The 21,745-nt window shown below is 37.6% G+C and overlaps 1 protein-coding gene across 1 annotated transcript; it reads right to left on the bottom strand.

The window, feature by feature from the left end:
- Positions 1 to 232: 232 nt before the first annotated feature.
- Positions 233 to 19,811, bottom strand: LOC104243592 (DNA replication ATP-dependent helicase/nuclease JHS1-like). The gene is given in 19 exon segments (XM_070169542.1): positions 233 to 604; positions 715 to 834; positions 1,487 to 1,621; positions 1,726 to 1,799; positions 1,901 to 1,940; positions 3,884 to 4,021; positions 4,111 to 4,125; positions 4,127 to 4,204; positions 4,285 to 4,375; positions 5,763 to 5,919; positions 6,004 to 6,073; positions 7,772 to 7,939; positions 8,150 to 8,254; positions 8,353 to 8,425; positions 8,513 to 8,634; positions 9,536 to 9,610; positions 10,381 to 10,635; positions 10,718 to 10,852; positions 16,741 to 19,811. Coding segments are annotated over 17 exon segments (1,662 nt in total). The 5' UTR covers positions 10,423 to 10,635; positions 10,718 to 10,852; positions 16,741 to 19,811; the 3' UTR covers positions 233 to 445.
- Positions 19,812 to 21,745: the final 1,934 nt, after the last annotated feature.

Raw genomic sequence — 21,745 nt, 5'->3', positions numbered from 1 at the left:
ATAAAGAGATTGCTTTTATGGTTAGTCCTTTATTTATTTTACGAACAAAATTGCTCGTTGGATTATGACAACATAATGCAGCGAAATTGAAGGTGCAAATTAAAATTGGCTATATTTACCAATGCCTGCCAATTCGGTTACTGATGAAAGGTCACCCAATGTAAAACGTTCTAGCATTTTTTACCAGCATTGGAATTGCAATCTGATACCTCATATACAGACATTCGTGAAATGTGAAGTTTAACCTTGAACAATTTCATTTCACCCAGGAACTTTTACTATTATTCACACAAGAGTGGATGGCTTGGTGTCGCAGAGATTAATATTTACATTTGCATTAGAATACAAAAATGCAACCCCTAAAAGGGCTGGATTTAGCAATAATTTAAGATATAGCAAAATTGGGGGAAGGGGGGGGGGGGGGGCGGGCACATCTTTACCATCTTCACCATCTCAGGTTGGAACATCTCTTCAATTCCGGTTTATGAATATCCTTCTTGGAGACGCTCAAAATGCCACCTTGTTCTTCCACCTTTTCTATGAGAAGTTTTAGCAGAGGCACGCTTGACAGTGTAACGCATGAACCTACCATTATCAACTTCTTCTGTTCAATCAAAAGAGTAAGTACATTATTCTATATAATCTGAGTAACTTCATAAGGTCTCAAATAGAGCAAAATTTTCAGTCAAATGTCTCAAGGAACAGTATCTAAACCTTAGCACGTGTAAGAGCCACGTTAATCCTGTGCCAGTCTCCAAGCAATGAAGAAACATAGTTTCTTGGATTTTCACTTGACCTTACGAAGGATAGCAGAATGCAATCTTTATCCCTTCCCTGCAAAGAGTAGATTACATTAGAACAATTAGGGAATGTACCGATCTCTTAGTCCTTTCTACCTAATTAATCAAGTAATTTGATGTAACTGCAAGACCACCATGAGCCACAGAAAATGATTCTAAAAGCAAACAATCGTGTAGATTGGATCATTCGTGAATTGCCAAACGAGCTTCGTGGGGCTAATAGATGGCATATATAATCCTAAACGGTTGAGGATAGATAACGAACAACTGGACAAGGACTTAGGGCTTTTTTCTAGGCAAAGTCAGGTGAACATAAGTGTCTCTGAAGTAGCATTGTGAGATGCGAGGGATTAGACTTCTTGTTCTGGGCTACGGTATTGAGAAGTTTTAGGCTTCTTGAACTTCTGTTTCAGAAACGGAAAGCCAACCATTTTTCTGCTCTCTACTTCCAGCTGGCATTCAGGACCCTATAGTTCAAAACCGTACTAGGTCGCCTATGTGTATAGTTGACAATTACAAACGTGTCAGAGAATAACCATAGACAGATATGTTTCTAGTAAGGCTGGTCTAGTGATTTCCTTTCCCCTTCTACTACCCTGCCAAAAAGGAGCTGTCTTTTTTAAAAATAAGAAAAGTTGCAAATTTAAGATGTTTTTCAAGGATGTAATTACATCAACATATATTACCTGGTATTTATCAATGGTATGTATCTCCACTGATGTGGAAACAGATTGCCGGATAAGATCTGCCTGAGAGTTGTAGGGTGTAATGATGCCTATATCTTCCTCCAATATACCTCTGCTCAACAACCTAGGCACTATCTGTAGGCCAAAATCATTATACAGAAATTACAGCTTAATATATTTCTTGTGATCCGATGCCAATGGTCATTAACATTCATGGAAGAAGCAAGAGGCATTCATACCTCAGCAATGATATTTGCTTCCATTGGGTTATTTACAGCTTTACGGTCATTTGTTTCAAATGCAAGCAACAAATCTAGTTTGGAAAAACAGATAAGTCAACAGCTTAGGACAAGAACGTTTAAACTGCATTTGACAAGCCTGCATAATTTGATTTGAGATGGAAATTCGCCTGACCTGTGTTTATAAAGACGACAGGTCTGTCTGGATTCAAAGCCTGTCAAGACAGATCATACCAGGTTATTTCACAGAATAAGACGACAAGCAGTTGGGGTATTAACCCTCACAAGTCATACAACATATTTTTCTGGAAGGAATATAACTGCTTAAGATGAGATCATCCTTGTCAGATAATGATCACACCAAGTAACTGCACTAAATTTCTCCCTTGTAAAATTTCTCCTACTGTTTTCCTACATTCCCATCACTACCTTTGTATACAAAGTTGAACTCCTCCTTGTCAGTTATGTACAACTTTGTATGAATCATTACTATGGTAAGAATCATCCTTTCTAAGGACCTTTAAGATTGTGCAATGAGAAACTTTGGACAGCAGGTAGACAAATTATACTTTTTGAAACACAAGAGATCAACCAACAATTCGGTCTCATTAATACAAGGGTAGTGAAGAACATGTGTTTAGGGCATCTCCAACGCCACTCTAAATCTTGCACCAAATCCAAATTTGGTGCAAGAAATGGTGTTTTTTTTGCTCCAATGCAACACCATTTTTTGCACTATTATAGAGCATGAATAGTGTTGCACCAAATTTGGTGCAACACTATTCATCACTCTATATTTGGTTTAATATTATTTTATTCAATTTTTTTATTTTTGGACTTTTTATTTATCATATATTGTGTATATAATTAACTTTTATATTAAGATCTTTATAATTTTAATTTTATATCCTATTTTTTGATATATTAATTTTTATATATATTATATTTATATAAAATTATAAGTTAATTTTATTATTATTATAATTGTATAAAAAGAAATATAACCATTAACTCGACACAAAAAAATTAAGGATAAAGATGCGCATTTCGCACTTCGTAATACATTAATCGAGCATTTATGGGAGAATAGAGGCGAAACTTAAATATTTATGTGGTACTTAAATTAAATTTGACTGATGTAATATTTATTTAATTATCTTTTATCAATGATTTCACTTTTTGTTAATTTATCCTTTAAAATAATTTTGTAATAAATGATTATATAAGTGGGGAATGTGAATTATATATAATGAATATGGAAAAAAGAAAAAAGATAGTATTAGTTTGAAGGAAATAAAAAATGAAAAGTAAATAGAAGATAATAATATAATATAGAAGAGAGAGAAGATTTGGTGTAAAAAATGGTGTAATGGTTGGAGTAAATTTGGTGTTACACCATTTTAGTGTGAAATTTGGTGCAAAAAATAGTGCTAGCGTTGGAGATGGCCTTAGGCTATTCTGTTTTTGACTTTTTCCTCAGTAGTCTAAACCTATTAGATCAACCAATAAAAAACCTCAGAATTCACAAGTAGTAGAGCTTCAGTTAGAAACTGGATTTTTCTATTTTCTCGAGGGTCCGGACAGAAAAGAACGGACAGGCAAAAGATGTCTTATATTGTGTCTAGTTACCAAACGGAAACACTAAAAACTAAAAAGTGCACTAGGTTTTACACGACACCTCTTTAATTTGAGTGCATATACCTAAATAAGTACATCGGAAAAGTATATATAAATGAAAGCGTAAATCACTCTAAGAAGAAAAAGCATCACTGTGGTTATGACATGAAAATATGAGCAGACTTGCTCCTTGAGAAGCAAGTAGAAAGTGCAGATTTGAGTGGTTTATTGCCGGAATTAACTTTGCGGAAATGAACCAGCAGCTCAAACGTTTAACTTATATACAGGGAAGAACTTATGAGTGCTCAAGAAATGGACAAGTTTCACCAGGTGTATTGTCCATCCAGGCATCAATCTCTTTATAGAAGGTGCAGTCCTCTATAGTTTGGAATATATAGAATAAAGTAGTATCATACTTGGAAGCGACATCTATTTTCCATCCTAAGATCATTTTTTCTAGCTGGGCAGGCCTCTTATGTTTGGATCATTACTAAAATAAAGCAGCATTGTACTTGGAAGCAATGTAATCACTGACTATTACCTCCTTTATCCACGTAGGTCCAGATGGCAATGCTGTGTACTTGATTTTGGCTTTTTCTACTTGAGAAGAACCACATCGCAATCTGTGACCATATATCAAGGCATTTGATAATTCCATTATGGCTGCACACATGCGGTACTGCAAGTTGTAGCATAGTAGTGGCAACTATATTAACCCAAACGAACTTCAGAGGTGGAAAGAAACATCTTATTGAAATTTGAAGATACCTGGCTTTGCAAAGTGACAAATTGCTTGGGGATGAGCTTCTGAGAGTCTGCAGAACAGGCTTACTGCCATTCCATTTTCTCTAGCCTCTGCACTCTAATATGGAAACAGTTCGAAGTTTTGGTATCACAAGTTACACAAGCATTGGAGCTCAACGCAGAGAGAATCAAGATTACCTGGACGAGTGGTGGTAATTGGTAATGATCCCCAACTAGAACAAATTTTGATGCAAATGTCAATGGTCCCAATGATACCTGGATTGTAAATCTAATATTGTCATTTGTTTTTCAAGTAAGGACTTGTCATCTGGTGACAAATGTAGTTCATAAAAATAACTAGCTCTAAAAACACAGAAACGGAAAAGCAAAAGAGATTGTTTTGGGGGTAAGGAATTTAAGGCTGCACAACAAAAGCCTATTATTTAAGTGGCTTTGGAGATATAACGATGAAAGCAATAGGTTATGGAAACAACTCATAGATGTCAAACATGGCAGGAAAGATTTTTGGACTCCTCATGCAGTCCAATCCTCTTCCAAAGGGGGACTTTGGAGCACTATCAGTAATCTATGGAATGTAGTCAGTTTGTAAAGTTGAAGCTGGGGAATGGTAAAAATATCCAATTCTGGACTGGTGTATGGATGGGGAATGAAAGTCTCAAATCACAATTTCCAGTTTTATATCACTGCTTCTCTGACAACAATGGGAAGGTAGCAGGCTTTTACTCAAGTAATGGCTGGCAGTTGATCTTCAGGAGGGGCCTTAATGACTGGGAAGTAAATTAATTCGCTCAGTTAATGCAATTGCTGGACAGTGTCAGTTTGGAGGGCAATAGGAGAGATTCAATGATTTGGGCAGCAAGTAATGATGGGAAATTCATAGTTAGCAGAGGTTATACTCTTTTACAGAAGCAACAAGGGAGGTATGAATCTGATTGGCCATGGAAAGCAATAAGGAAATCAAAAGCTCCTGTTAAAGCAGCATGTTTTGGGTGGGTGGCAGCAAAGGAAGCTTGTTTAAGTCAGGATAATCTACAGAAGAGAGGAACTATTTTAATTAATAGATGCTATATGTGTGAAGGAGAATTAGAAACAGTCGATCATCTCCTCATTCATTGCAAAGTGGCAAGACAGTGTTGGGAGCTATTCCTTGGTTTGTATGGTATCAAATGGGTTATGCCACAAAATGTATCAAGTCTGCTGGAGACATGGCAACATCAACAAGTAGCAAGAAGTCAGCAGGCAGTGTGGAGAACAATCCCCCTGTGTCTTATGGACAATGTGGTTGGAGAGAAACAGAGTTCTTTGAAAGGATAAGACAGCATGTATCCAGGATTAAAAATAGATGTCTTTTGAATTTGTTTTTTTTGGTGTAAAAGGAGTGTTATTGAAAATCTAGAATAATACATAGATTTCTTGGAGGAGATAGCTGGTTTGTAGTTGATAAGTATTATGGCAGTTTTTGGTCTGGTGTAACTCTACCATCTTGGTACCTTCATTAATAAAACTTTACCTTATCAAAAAAATACAAACATAGTTAATTGAGATATATAGAACAATTGCAATCAGCAATAGCAACTTTGACAAGTTTAACCTCATTCAAGACCTCTATTCAACAAAATGTTCAAATGCTTCACTACAACATAAACTATAGAAACTTACCCGGCAACGTAGTTTGTCCGGCTTCATCCATGATATACACATCAAATCTCTTGTTTGAAAGCAATGGGCTAGTTATCCCCAAACACGTAACAGCAACAACTTTGCTTTGCTCTATCCTTTGCTTTATCTCTTCAAGACCATGAGTGTCCATCACTGTAGGAGAAAGTCCAGCAGTAAATTAGTATTCTGTGGGCCAATCATGAAGCAAACTCTTTGACAAAGTTACCAGAAACCAACTTGATAAGCAATTCTCTCGAACTTCCTCGTGTACAACCTCATATCTTCCAATACGAATAAAATCTATACCCTGCAACAGTATATATGTTAGTCCCAATGTCCACTGAAGTGGTAATGCAGTAGGATTTGTATGTAAATGTAAAAGCACTACATTACTTGTGTCTTGTGGTTGGCAGTGCCAATCAGCAGAAGCATACCAGAGAATGAAAGCACTAGGAAAAATAAATGATACTCCGTAATATGTAGGTGAAGCATGTCGAGAAATCATTCCTAGCAGGACATTTCAGAAAATCATGCCCTTAGAGGAAGAAGAAAAGAGAGATTTTCCTCGATAACGCTTGCATGTCAGTCAATCAGCTTCATTTTACTTGCAGAGAGGCTGCATATAGTTGAATATCTAAATGGATAAAAAGAAGGATCTTTAACTTGATACATTTATACACGAAGAGGTAGTTGCGTTATTTTTTACCTTAGAAATCAGCAGGCTCTGGATTTGATCTAAATGTATGTTAGGACAAGGATTATAAGGATAGAATTTTGGTTTTCTGCCATGAAGCTAATAGATTGGATTTGTTTTCCCCTTCGCCTAAGCCCCACTAACATATATCAGAATAGCTTGTCTACTAATTCATCAACAGCTTAACAGCGCTATCTAAAACTTTTCATGGTGAGACCAAGTTATACATGATCTACAATATGGAGGAATCAAAGTTCGAAGTAAATGACTTGTGTTTATCAATTTGGACTCAAGATATCCCTTGTTTAGAATTTCTGATAGGCATTTGTTAGTTTTCCTTGAAAATGCTTCAAGTTACAAAACAGTTTAAACTTTAAAATTTGTTATTAATTATATATTTTAAAAATATAGGTTTAGGGTTTATATTTAACAGTTGAATGCCTAAGTTTGAGTTGTTCTTTCTACAAGATTGCACTGAGTTAAGCTGAACAGCTATAATCTATCCCCTTATCCATTAAATAGCTAGACATTCGCATTTTGAATATCTTCTTTTATTAAATTAAAAGTCAATGAATCATACGTCACGCCTTACAAGTAGTGAAGTATAGAGCACCTTGGTTGGTCATTGACCAATGGGAAGCACGTGATAAAAAAAACGAAGAATTTCGCATCTAAAAAGGTCTTCCACCCTTTTTAAAGGGATATCCAATTCCTTGATGGTCCTTCAACCCTTTACTCCATGCGAGAGCACATACTTCCAGCAGAGCTTCAAATGGCAGGTGGAGATCCTCCTTAACGCCCATTCACTAACCACATTACATATGCAACAAATTCTCACAAGTGGGGGAAGGGATTTCAATGAATGTGACAATTTGGTGATTCAAAAAGGATTTTATTCGATGGAGTCACCACCAAGCAGCTTTATGCTGGAATTTATTTCAGGAGTTTGGAGGTAGTAAAATAAAAAATGTATGTAGCTTCTAAATGATTGAAGGATAAAGAGGAAATTAATGATGTAATACTAATACCAGTAGAAGCAGCTAGGGAATGTAGTTGTCATAGTAGGCCCTTCTTAAATCAACCAGTTTCATCTAATGCTACACATCAACTCCTATGCGTACCTTGCACCGAATATAGATTTCTTCAGTTTGCTAAATCTAGCTTTCCCAAGACTATTTAAAGCAAGAATTTTATACTATGTTGACACCAGTTCCACAGCTTATACCTTCTAAGTTTTTGAGATACAGCATAGTAGTTAAATAAAGATCAAAACAATAAGTTTCTAATAGAAGCATCAAGGATGGAGATGACCTGAGCCTTCAGTTTGAGAAGCAGATTATCAACAGCTGAGTTTGTATAGGAGGTAAGCAAAATGGATGAACCTCTCATCAACAGTGCCTTCACAGCATAGACCATAGTGGATGTTTTGCCTGTCCCTGGCATTCCTAGTATCAGCGCATAATCCTTTGCCGTAAGTATCTGCAGTAGTGACAATTATATATGATGCTGTTCTGATAATTCACAATACAATTCTGACAGTTTGATATGGCTGAGAGTTCTGACAACTCGAATGCTGTAAGTTTTGCTTTGTATCTGGTTTATCCAATTAAGATTCTGATAATTCACAATGCTTCTGATTTGCAGGTGCAGATATAAACCCAATTATAGAGAGTTTCAATAACTCTTCACCTTAAGTATGGCTCGGCGCTGATCGTCATTCAAGTTTTTCTCCGACCAAATGTATGAGATGGCGGGGTCTTGACTAAATTGACATCCACTATCAAACCTAGGCACCTGCAGAATTTCACAGTTAAGATTTTCTTCTCATTCATTAAAGAGGGCTGTGGCTGAGGAGCTGCAAATCAAATTTCATACATAAGTAGAGCATTCACCTCCAGATCAACTATCATCTTCCTCAGATGAGAACTCTGCTCATTTTGCAGAAATAGTTGTATGAGGTTGAATCTTCAAAATCAAAGCAGGAGCAAATTAAGCTTGGACAAATATATGTACTTCAGATGGAGATAATAACGCATGAAAAAATTTGAATACCTCATAATTGCAAATGAACCCATAAACTCATCTTTATGAATTCGCCACAACTGCTGATGAAGATCTTGTGCCTGTGAAGTCCGGCTGCTACCTGGAAGCCTTAAGCGTTTGGAAAGAGATACCTGAATTATGAAAGCAAATATTACAAGTTAAAATCTGCGCAGGCTTTTTCCTTTTACATATTATTGGACCCAAAATCAAAAGGAGTACCCAGGGCATTTTATATTCCAAACTTGTTAATTAGTGCCAGAATTATCATAAAGAATTAGACAAATCAACAAATATTTTTTTTTGAAAATCAAAGACATACAAGGGAATGTAGCCTGGCTCACTTCAGAATGAGTGACAATGGACCTCTACTACTTGAAAACAATACTATGATAAGATAGACAGGTTAGGTCGTAAAATCTTGTATAGATATAGATATATTAACAAAAGAATGCTTTAGCCCTAGCTAAATACAGTAAGCTAAACACTAGTATGCTTTAGTTGTAATTATTTCTTAAGACGAACACTGGTTTAGAAGACTTCCGTGTATGGACTTCTTTAACTTTTCATTTTGGAAAATGCTTTCCAGGTCCTGAAGTAGTTTTTCTTTTGAAAGTGGGATAAAAAGGAAGAGCCATGTGAAGCTTTAGTTTTGTTAATGGTCAGGGCTCTTGTTCTGTTTTGTCTCAACAAATCAAACTATTTCATTCTTATATCATCTACTTATATAGTTTGGAGCTACCTTATCTATTAAAGAAAGGCAAAAGCTTTTCAGCTGTTGAAAGGGACCAAAGTGAGATCTAACAGCATTAACGAAGATAATTGGCAGACGAGAAATATAAGTTTCCTACTTTTCATTGGAACAAATGAGATTATTTGAAAAGTTCGGGTTGCTCCACCTAAGGAGAATGAAAAGAAGGAACTGAAACTAAGTTATATCCGTGCATTCTAGGCATTTTGCAGCAATGACAAACACTATAAAGTAATAACTCCTTGCATTGAAGAATTAATACCAAATAAAGATCTAATACTCACCGAGATGCGAGAGCAACTCATATCTACAACAACTCCAGTAGCTATTAGTATACCACCAGGTTCAGTGCTCAATATCTGAATAGTTTAAAATTTATATTGTCATACCGTCAATTGCTTATGACCATGAATAGAACCAAACATATTGCGCTTATAAGACAGCACTTTCAATTCAAATGATCACAACTCACACACTACTGTGAGCTGAAAGTGCAGGAACGAAACAAACAATTCAGCTATTGAGAGGCTCAACAAAACTAGAAATTACTCTATTTGCAGGCAACTTATACAAACATAAGCCATGGCCCAAGATAAATCAGAAATTACGCCATTTTTTCAGAAAATAATTGACTATTATTCTTTTTTTTTTGTTATTGAATAGTGAGAACTCCCTGTCCTCTATGAGCTTCACGAAGCCTAGTGGTCCCAAACCCAAGTAAAGCCCGAGGGTTTGACGCTAGTAGAGAATTACTAAATTTGTGGGATGATCCCAGAGCCACCAAGGCATGTGTTCTTAGATAGAGTGGAATGAATAAGAGGATTCCTGTAGCTGACCACAACTAATTCAGGATCAAGGCATAGTTGATTCATTGAATTCTAAGAAGCTTCATTACTTCACCAAAATAACTAACTGAACCATTAGTTCAAGCCATCCGATTACTATATTTCACAGGGACAGGATCATGCAGTTTGCTATAGATGCATATAACTGCTCTGTCTCACTACTGTTCTCTTGGAGGCAGGCAGATTTACACCTATGGACAAGTAATTCTTGCTTCAGCTGATTGCTGTGAAAATAGAACATTCAGGAGTGCATAAAACAAAAAGAATATGAGAAAGAAGAATACCACATAATCCCCATTCCTAAGCGAGGATTCAAACTTTTTCATAGGAAAATCATAACTATTAAGAGCATCTCCATCCTGTTGGTGAGTGCCCAAGGAAGTCCAATCTCGATGTACAAAGTGATAAGTAAATTGATTTCCTTTGCAAAAGTTTGTTGGTGTGGTTTGTTCTGATGTATCAAGGACAAGAGAAGATAAGTAAGGAGCGTAAAGGTCATTCTTTGAACTTTGTGAACTCCAAATTTCTTTCTTTACAACCTGGAAAAAAAAATTAACAAGCAAAGAGATATTCAATTGCCATGAAGTGATTTCTTAATTTACAGTCGACAATGTATTGTACCTCATCTTCTTTAGCCTCCAAGTCAATCAACTGATCCCATTTTTGAAGAAAATTAGTATGTGCATTTGTTAGATGGCTAACAAGTGAATCAAACACACCACCCAAACCGCTACCTTCTGTGGTGCCACCATATGCCTATGAAAATTTTCAGGATCCAGTAGTATAAGTTTTTAATTTCAACAAAGTCCCAATAATATTGAAAATTGATGTTACCCATAATATGATATATAAGCACAATTAAGATGAGAATAAGTATTCGGGCATACACCAAGAAAAGATGGCTGATTTTCATGTCAACATTGGTTAGGCTCATATGGAAAACATGAATGTTGATTTATCATCCCCATTATTCTACCCATTTAGTAACAAAAAAGGAAGCAATTGCTGCTCGTTCCAAATATGTTCCTTTAGTCCTTTCCACATCGCACACTGCAAAATGCTGACTCCTCATCATTAGGCAAATTGATTCGTATTCAGAAAAGCCATTAGATTGCCTTGATTACATGTCTAGCTTCTTAGGCGCGCACCCAGTTTTGGCACCTTTGTCAAGAAAACTAAGACCTGACATAATTAGAATTCTAACATAGATGTTATAAATGCAATCTTTTTCCTCAATTCAGGTTCCAAATAAGTACTAGTTGTAGCATAAAAGTTAAAGTTTACAGTCTTTTGATATATTTCAGGAATCAGGCCTAACCCGTTATGCAAACTCCTTGAAAAGGATCACCCCTTGTGTTTTCTAATGATTGCAGGTTGGCATTTGAGGAGTTGAAGAATAGATTGGTGACTGCACCCATCATTGTTGCACCCAACTGGGAGCAACCGTTTGAGCTCATGTGCGACGCAAGTGACTATGCTATAGGAGCAGTCTTGGGGCAGCAAAAGGATAAACTGATGCACCCGATTTACTATGCAAGCAGAACGCTAAGTGGTGCACAACTCAATTACACCGTGACGGAAAAGGAGAAGTTGGTTGTCGTTTTTGCATTCAACAAATTCAGGTCATACTTGATTGGCTCGAAAGTTATTATTTACACTGACCATGCAGCAATTAGGTACCTGATAGAAAAGGAGTCAAAGTCACGCTTGATTCACTGGGTTCTTCTGTTACAAGAATTCGATCTGGAAATACGTGACAGAAAAGGGACAGAGAACCAAGTAGCGGAGCACCTCTCAAGGTTGGAAGGAGCTGAAAAGAAGGTAGAGGTTGAGGATATCACAGAGACATTCCCGGATGAACAGTTACTAGCAATGACAATGGAGGAGGCACCGTGGTATGCTGACATTGCTAATTATTTAGCAAGTGGTATTGTACCGAACTCTCCTCAGAAAAAGTTCTTTCGTGATTGTCGATCTTATTATTGGGCTGAACCTTTATTATTTAAAATATGTGTAGATAACATGATCCGACGGTGTATCCCCAAGAAAGATCAAGATTCTGTTTTGTAGGCTTGCCATGCTTCACCATATGGTGGACACTTTGGAGGTCGGACAACAACTAAGGTGTTGGAGTCGGGCTTGTCTTGGCCAACTCTGTTCAAGGATGCCTATGCTTGGGTCAAAAGTTGGGATGAATGCCAAAGGACAACAACATATATTGCAGACACGAGATGCCAATGACCATAATTCAAGACGTGGAGGTTTTTGACATGTGGGGGATCGACTTCATGGGGCCATTTGTCAGCTCGTATGGTAACAAGTACATATTGGTAGCAGTTGACGACGTCTCCAAGTGAGTCGAAGCAGTGGCTCTCCCGACCAATGATGCTAAAGGGGTAACAGGCATTCTGAAGAAGAACATTTTCACACTTTTTGGCACCCCAAGAGCTATACTCAGTGATGGCAGAACCCATTTCTGCAATAGAGCGTTCGCACGGCTGCTGGAAAAGTATGGAGTTCATCATAAGGTGACCACCCTGTACCACCCACAGGCGAGCGGGTAAGTTGAAGTGTCCAACAGGGAGATTAAAAGTGTCCTTACAAAAACAGTGAATGCAACAAGGACTGATTGGGCAAAGAAGCTGGATGATGTATTGTGGGCGTACCGCACAGCCTTCAAAACTCCAATTGGTATGTCACCGTACAAGTTGGTGTTTGAAAAGGCATGCCACCTCCCGGTAGAGCTTGAGCACAAAGCACTTTGGGCATTGCGGCAGTTGAACTTGGATATGGAGACAACAGGCACTAACAGTCACTGGGTTACATGAGCTAGAGGAATTCAGGTTTCAGGCATTCAAGAGTGCTAGATTATACAAAATAACGGATGAAATTGATGCATGACAAGCACATCGTGGACCGAAACTTCAAATCCGGAGAGCTAGTGTTGTTATACAACTCCAGATTGAGATTGTTTCCGGGTAAGTTGAAGTCCCGATGGTCAGGATCCTTCAGAGTGGTGCAAATGTTCCCAAGTGGAGCTGTTGAAATTGAATTAGAGGATGGGACGAATAAGTTCACAGTGAATGCTCAGAGGTTGAAACATTATCTTGGAATGGCAAACGAGAAAGGGGACAGGGAGATATTGGAAGAGCCCTAGTACGTGAATGAGGAGTGATGCTGCGAGCATGCGTCGTGCCGCGACGTTAAATCAGGCGTTGCATGGGAGGCAACCCATTGAATTGTTGTAATCATCATGCCACGACATTAACTAAGGTACTGGTTGGAAGGCAACCCAACGATAGTAGTAGTTGTTAATTGTGAGTTTTTAGGAAATGCTAACCAATGCAGGTGACAATGGGCGGGTGATAAGGCCATCAGAAGTGGTAAGAACAGGTGAAAAACATGAAAAAAATTATGCCTAGGAGCACGCCCGCGCTACAGGCCGCGCATATGGGCAAGTATTCTACCTCAGCTCAAAAATATTAGCGCGACCGCGCTATTGAACGCGCTACTAGCACGATCGCGCTAGTGGCCGCGTTTATAGGCTTGTGTTATGCCTGGGCTAGCGCGAATGCGCTAGTACCGCCCACATCTGTGAGTTTTGTGTTGTATTTTTTTTTATGTTACTTTTTTTAATGTAGCCTAAATTACCCCCCCCCTTCTAATAACCCCATCCCCCCTCTTTAATCCCAAACCCAACGCCCAAATCAAAACAAATCAGCAAACCCTCCCCAACCCTAACCCCTGCTTCTTCAACGACCCCCCTTCTTCTTCAACTCCTATCTTCTTCAAAAATTCCCACCCTCACTTTCCCCAAGTCTCAAGACACATCCCCCCCCCCCCCCACTTTCTTCTCTTCTTCCCACAATCTATTACTGCAGGTATGTGTTCCTTGTTCCATTTTTCCTTTTTCTTTCAATTTTTTATCAGAATTTCTTGGTTTGTAGTGTTGCATTTTTGTAGTTGTTTTTCTTTTTTTTATTAGTAAAATTGGTAACATAGGTTGTAGTGTTTGTGAGTGGTAAGATTGGTGGAGTGTAGACTCACTTGGTATGTGATTTTGGTGGATATTATAGTGGTGTTGAGGTTCTAACATGTGTGAAATGGCGCGTGAGTGCCTAATGCCCACAAGGTGTTTGTGGAAAGGCCTCAGTGAACGTAATTGTGTAGTTGTGACCACGTATGCGTGTGAAGTCTGAGTAACCGCATTGCGTCACAATTTTGTGTTGGGTTGTGCTAATGTGCTCTCGTTTTTCAGGCACTATGGCTCCATCTCGGAAACGTCGTGCCACAGGTGCCTCTTCTAGCAGCCAAGCTGGCTCGTTCAAGGCACGCGGGGCAGCCCATGCCCGCCCCTTTGATAGTAACAGATTTGTCTCCGCCAAGGCTCAGGACCGCTTTGCGGATAAGGCTTCTAAAAAACCGATACTGGAAAAGGGAATTGATATAGGATCGGTCCAGCTGGGCTACCTTCACATGTACACTGAGCTGGTGAGGCGGGGGCTGTAAACTTTCATTGACGAGTCGGGCGAGGGCAATGTAATGATGGTTAGAGAATTTTACGCCAATGTGAAGGAGCATGTCGATGGCGTAGTCACGGTGCGCAGAAAGGCAGTGAATGCCTCTATTGAGGCTATTCGGACGACGTATCAGCTGCCCCCTCTGGTGGATCATTATGATGAATATTATAAGGGGTATAGCCGATCTGACACGCAGTGGGCGAGGTTCTTTGAGATGATCTGTGTACCTGAAAAGGAGGTGGTCTGGATGAAGTATGGTGAGAAGTTTCACTCCTCGGCACTAACCTTTGAAGGGAAGTGTTGGTTGTATCTTATCAACAACCGTCTGATTTCGTCATCCAACACTACGGAGGTAAATGGCCCCCAAGCAACTTTGATTTGGTGCTTCATTAATGGTCACAACTTCGACGTGGCCGGATTGATTCATGAGGAGATGTTCACCCGCTGTCCAGTCAAAAAGTATGGGTTATTTTTCCCTTCTTTGGTTACTAAACTTTGCAGGGAAGCTCGGGTGCCCGAAAATCTGGCTGTGGATGGGCTAGTACCAAAATGACCGCAAGTTTCGAGCAGACAAAGTAACCACTGGTAAGGAGCTGGCGGCAGCTGGTGAGGATAGTAGTGACTCTGATGACTTGGAGGATGAGGAGGCTGAGCAGGAGGGGGGCCGAGCCACAGGCCCATGAGCAATTTGCAGCAGCTGTAGCACCATCTGGGACTGCAACACCTTCTGGAGCTGCTCGAGTTTCCCGTTTCACTGCTTTGGAGCAGGAGGTGGCTGGGTTGCGTACCTCAGTCACTGATTTGGGTGCCCGTGTTGACGCGGTGGCTGACCGGCAGGTAAAGTCGGAGAAGAAAATCTTAGGTTGGTTGAGAGCTCTGGGTCGTGCTTGCAACTTGAACCCAGACACCGTCTCCGATAATTTTTATGCCATGAGGACATGACTTACCTTTTAAGTGTGAGGTGGGGGATACTTCAATGTGTGTATGTACATGTAACAAATTGTTGTTTGATGTTTTCTTCTTCTTGATTTTTTTTGTTTTTGTGGTTTGAGTGATAGTTAATTTAGGTAAGTTTAAAGTAGGTAAGTTGACTGGTCTCGACGACGGATCTCTCTCGACGGGGTTCTTGAGGGACTAAGTCGATATTCAACTAAAAAAAAGGGAATATGGAGACTCTTCCTGATGACGGATCCTTTAGACAATTTTCTTGAGGGAAGTAAGTCTAGAGAAAAGACCAAATTTTTTTTTAGGTAGTGTAGTAATTCCCCCTTGGTTTTTCTTTGGGCCACGATTCTTTTCCAAGGGTTTAGCTTGAACCGGGTATAGGTAGTTTTTGTTTTTGTTTTTTTACTTTTTAGTTAGTATTGATGGGCCACGAGCTGAAATCGAAGAGAAACCCTTTGCGTTGATACACCTGAAAAGTATAGATACTAGAGTGTAACGCTTAGTCTCAATGGTTGATTCTTGCTAAAGTGCCTTAAATTGTATGTTTGTCACTGACTTGAGTACTCAGACGAGAGTGTCTTGATAAGCCAATCTGGAGTGAGTCATGTGCCATGTGTGTGTGAGATATACTGTATTCCATGCTTTACATTTGATGCCTAGAACTTGCCCCGTGTGTTTGCAAAGCGAAATAGTAGTTTCATTCAGTCTTAGAAGTGATATAGACAATTCTTTGTTGAGCCAGACATATAAAGTAAACCCACCTAAATGTAATACATCGTAATCAACTCCGTTGAGCCTATAAGCCTGTTTCCTTGTCAACCATATTGCGAACCTTACCCAATTGTTTGAATGGACATCTGTTTGAACCCATTTACCTCCCATAAGCACTTGAATGGTATTGAAATTATGCAAAAGTGTGGGGTGGTGGTTTGGTTTTTGAGTGGCAACATAACAAACCATGATGAATCATGTATTATCTGGTATTAGCAACATAACTGGTATTAGTAACTGGACTTTTATCAATAGAGAGTGAAAAGTACAGCATTTCACAGTAATAAGATCTACCATTAACTGTGGATCAATGGCAGCATTACTGGAGATGGGAAAGCCAAATGGTTTTTTTATTTTTTATTGTTAATGTGAGCATTCAAATAATAAATCAGTCAGACTTTTGCATACCTGTCTAGTTGCTCCTTTGTAGTTGCTAGTTCTTGATGTGGACTATGCTAAACCTGCATTGTGATCCATGATACTGGAACAGGATCATTCTCATCTCAAGCCTTTACTACACTTACTCTAACAAATAGCACTTCGATTTTAGTAAAGCATATAATAATATAATCTCTGGTAGTAGTACTTAGCAGACATGATCACAAAATGAATGAATTCAAAGAGGAAACAAGGGAGAATTACGATTAGATAGAAAAGTTTTGGGCAAAACCAAAGCAAACATATCTTATGAACTCGAGCTAATTATCTCAAGTACAGAAGCGATGACAATGTCAAGAATCATTTATCTAAGAATCATATGAGATAGAAACTGATTTTACCTCTCTGCAAGTTACAAATGTTTTCTCTGCTACAACAACAACAACGGCCCATTAAAATCCCACTAGTGGGGTCTGGGGAGAGTAGTGTGTACGCAGACCTTACCGCTACCCGAAGGAGTAGAGAGGGCGTTTCCGAAAGACCTTCAGCTCAAGAAGACAAAAAGAATCATAGAATAGAGTCATAACATTTGAAGGATTTCACAAAACTGTCACTGTAATTCAATCAACGAAGGTCCAGTTACTTGACATACTAGACATAATTTGCTTTTCTTTCAACTAGTAACACTGTTAGTAGTGAATCTCCTATGATCCTATCCATCCTAGTGCCAGAAAGACATGTTATCTAAACTTTATGGTTAGCGTTTCGTTCATTCTAAATTTTATGCCTGACAGGGCACATTAATCCTGGTCTTGGAAGCCTTCCATACCTGTTGGGAAAAGTAAAACTAAATGAAAATCCACAAGATAGCAACTGCATAAGCGCAGAGAAGTGAGAACACTCCCTGACACTCAACCACCCAAAAATGTAAGTAAAAATTAGTGTTTACTAACCAACCAACCATTCTTATCCATTGACTCTAGAGAATCTATAATGCTACCAATTCATGATACAAGCTTATCATCCAAAAAGCGGTTCCTAATTGCATAGAGCAACTTGGTTATTGCAATCCTCATCGAACATGCTAGAAACTGAAAGGTTGGTTGTCACAAAGTGGAGTTGCCACAGTTGAAGAGGTCAATCCTCAAATATCATCAGATTGATGTATGCCAAAAGATGACAAAGTTGCAGTCACACTTTATCCCCATAAAGCATAAGCATTACACATTCTGTTGGGTAGTATGCATGCTTATCTGGGGTCTAGTTCTGATCATAGAACCCATAGAAAATTTGATTAAGCATGAAGAGTAGTTGCTTAAATCAGCTTATTAAACTCAAGAATGCTCATTAATTTATCCAATGCAGGGGTGAAAACAGTAAAAATATTCCTGATCAAAGAAACCAGTTAAAATATTTTGGGAGCAAAGAAGATATGGAGAACTACAAAGGAGTTAAGAGATAAGCTTCATAAAGGAAGCAACATGAACTGTTTGTTGACAGAGGAACAAATCAATCAGCAAGACTCTAAATCCAGAATGCTGAATATCAATAAGTCTAAGCTTCATTTTGTGCGTGGCTACAGGACTTCCCAACAAAGTTACTGATATGCAAAATCCTCTTAACCTTGGCTACAGCCAATAATTGAGAAGTCGCATTATCTATGTTGGCAATAGAGGTAAAGGATTTTTATGAGGTTACTAAAGTCACAGGGATTGAAGAAGGGCGTGCTTAGAATTCAACGAAATACATTCTGTAACAATATCTCAAAAGCAGCAAGAAATCAAAGGCCACCTTGAACAGAAGATTAATCTACAAAGTGAAAACCGCCACTACAAACAGTAGTAGCTCATCGTTGATCCTCCAAAATTACAGCATCACTCACCGAGTAAACATGAAAAATATGGTTAACCAAATCTATTTTTAAAAATGTGATCTCTTACAAAGGAGTTACTTCATTTTATGCCATTCTTTTTATCAGGTTGACCGTTTGGCCCACCCCCAGCATACATGCTACACTGCATTTAAATTTATAAATCTAAGAGGTATGATACTTTTTCAACATCATTGAAGCCCCGTGGTCAATATAATTTTAATGTTACAGAACGCAATATATCTAGGTATTGCAACATAACAAACCATGATGAATCATGTATTATCTGGTATTAGCAACATAACAAACCATGATGAATCAGCTACTATTTCCGCAATCCAGCTCCTTTTAGTTCCACCATAATTAAACTCAAGTTAATTGGTGATTCTATTGCCGTAACACGAATTAGGGCATGAAGATACTTTCATTCTTTTTTCTCTGATAGATGGTGAGATCTTCATCTGAATTTGAACCCTACTAAGAGGTCCACTACAGAACACAAATAGTTACAGAAACAACAAGCTCGTAACATAGAAAACAAACTTTACGTCTTCAAATTTTGTCACAATTTACAAAACCATGCCAGACATTACCACACGCCCATCAATTATTTACAAGCAAAAAAAGCACAGAAAAAAAAAGGTATTCTTTTTTCATCTTTACACAAGTAGCAAACACATAAGTAAATCAAGAAGAAGGAAGCTTAATGGTGATGGAAGAAGAGTGATCGTGAGAGAGGGGTTTGTTGAGCATAAGAGGGCGATCCTTGGCCTCATCCTCGTCATCATATTCATCGCCGTCGTCTTGAGCGGTGCTAAGGTGGATGCAGGAGCAGCGTTCAAGAGAGGCGAAGAACGCCGATGCCACGCTTGTCCCCACCCAATTAGCCATTCGATCCAACTTGTCGATGGACATGAACCCAGAATTCTGTTCCAAGGATTGATCCTGCGACATTTGTGTAGGCTTTTTTTTGTATATGTAGCTGTTATAATGCTCGGCGAAACAAATTGAGGGAGAGTTTCAACTGAGTACCCAGGAAGAAGAGTAAAAGAGAGAATACGTGTCGCTGTTGTTGCTGCCGCCTGCCTGATAGAGGACGTTTTCTCGAGGACAACGACGGCGTGACGCTTTAAAATTACTACAAATGTCAAAAGTCAAGATGAAAATAGGAGATATAACTGGACTTTACATTAACTACGGAGAAGGAAAATTGCCTATGAACAATGGGAAAATTGTCTAAAATATACCTCCATTAATAGTTGAGTCAAGTGTGCCTTTCAAGTTACAAAAGTACTAGTACGTAGAGCATTAGTTGGATCTAAGTAACATAAAAAATATTTGAGTAGTGCCTAAGGTTGCCACGTGTTACCATGTAATTAATTAGTAGTTTTTATGTCACGTATATGACCCCAAAACTATTGCAAAAATTATATAGAAAAAAAAGACTAAAAAAAATATTCTTTGTAAGAAGTTGTAGCTAAAGCTGATATCAGCCTTCAAAACAAAATATTTCATTAAGTTTCCTATAAAACTACTATATTGTTGATTGTAGTAACAAATTTTTACGTGTATATTATGTCAGGATATTTGCTCAAATTAATTATAGTTAAGTGAATTGTAGTTATGTCGTAAACTACATTAATATGTGTGAGTATATATAGACAATAATCTCGTTGCATGTAATTTGGTGATTGTAGTTGTTGGATTCTAAAGACAACTGAAGGTCACGTCCAAGTCGTATGCATCATTTTTTTCTCGAAAATATCCTCTTATGCAAAAGAGTTAGTCCTTTTTTAATTTCTAATTAAGCTTTTCTATAGTTTGCACAAATAGTGCATCCTCACAACTTACGTTGCTGATAAGTGCAGGTAAATTATAAAATCAATTTGTAATTATTTTTGGCAGGGCTTCTTCCCTTTATTCGTATGGGTATTCATTCTTAAATGTGCTATTACGTCATTTAAAACAAAGTGGCACTAATAAAATTCGAAAGATCTTCTACTTTTCCTTGACATTGAAACTATTCACTCTTGATGCTTTAATAGTTTAAGTACAATTTCAATAATTATCAAATAAAAAGAGTAGAATGTAGATAACAACTCATAAAATATGATGTGAGGACAAACTCGATAGTTTATCTTATATTAGTAGTATTTTATTAACATAGCCATCCATATCATAAGCGAAATTTTTCTCCAAAAAAATCAGTATCAACACAAGAGTATACTATATATGAAGAACCAATACTTTGTGTACTAAAATAACACCATATAACATCTAGAACAAAAAATTAAAGTTACCATAATTTTCTTCTAGGAGTACCTTGAATCCCACGCTCTCAGTTGACCCTTCAACATCAATTAAGAAAATGGGATAAGAAAAATTGTTATTCTCACTTTTAAGCTGGTCAAATCAGCTTTTAAGTTTTTTAAAGTTTTTTTTCAGTGTTTGGCAAAACTAAAAAATGCTTAAAATAAATTAAAAAACTGCTTAAAACAAGTCAAAAACAATAAGTTGGGCAATCCTAACTTATTGTTTTTTGGCTTAAAATTTATTTCTACTGAAAAACTACTTTTTTTAAGTCAATCCAAACGGGCTCATATAATGTCCCTACAACTTAGAATTTTACAATATGTCCAAGATATAAAAGTACCAGCAAACATGCATTAAAGACATTACTTTATTCTCTTAAGGTTTAAAACAAAAATTTAACAACAACAACAACAAAATAAAAAATAAAAAGATTAAAACGTTAAAGGAACGTACTATCATGCTTGCTTTGGTCAAGATTCAACACTAAAAAATAGCTTTAAAAATATGAATATGAAAACACCACCTTTTTGGAGATTAAAAAAAATATACAAAGTTGAAAAGGAAAAATTCTTGGATATTTTGGAGAGATATTAGAGATATAGTATTTTGAATTTTAATTAGTTTCAACGTACTAAATATTAGTCAAAGTCTAGACTTTATAAATTTTATGGAATATGAGTTATTTCAAAAATACTTTTATCCTCCAACATTGTTATAAAAAGAGAAAGGAGATCAAATAATTAAATTAATATGAGATATGGAGTTATTTTATGAATATGGTTCAACACTATTAAGAGGAGGAGATCAAATTATTCAAATTAATATGGGTACTTTTCATCGTTGTTGTTCAAA

The sequence above is a fragment of the Nicotiana sylvestris genome, chromosome 1 (genome assembly GCF_000393655.2).
Source record: "Nicotiana sylvestris chromosome 1, ASM39365v2, whole genome shotgun sequence".
Lineage (NCBI taxonomy): Eukaryota > Viridiplantae > Streptophyta > Magnoliopsida > Solanales > Solanaceae > Nicotiana > Nicotiana sylvestris.
The sequence above is the reverse complement of the archived record's forward strand: the minus strand, read 5'-3'. Positions and strand labels throughout refer to the sequence as shown.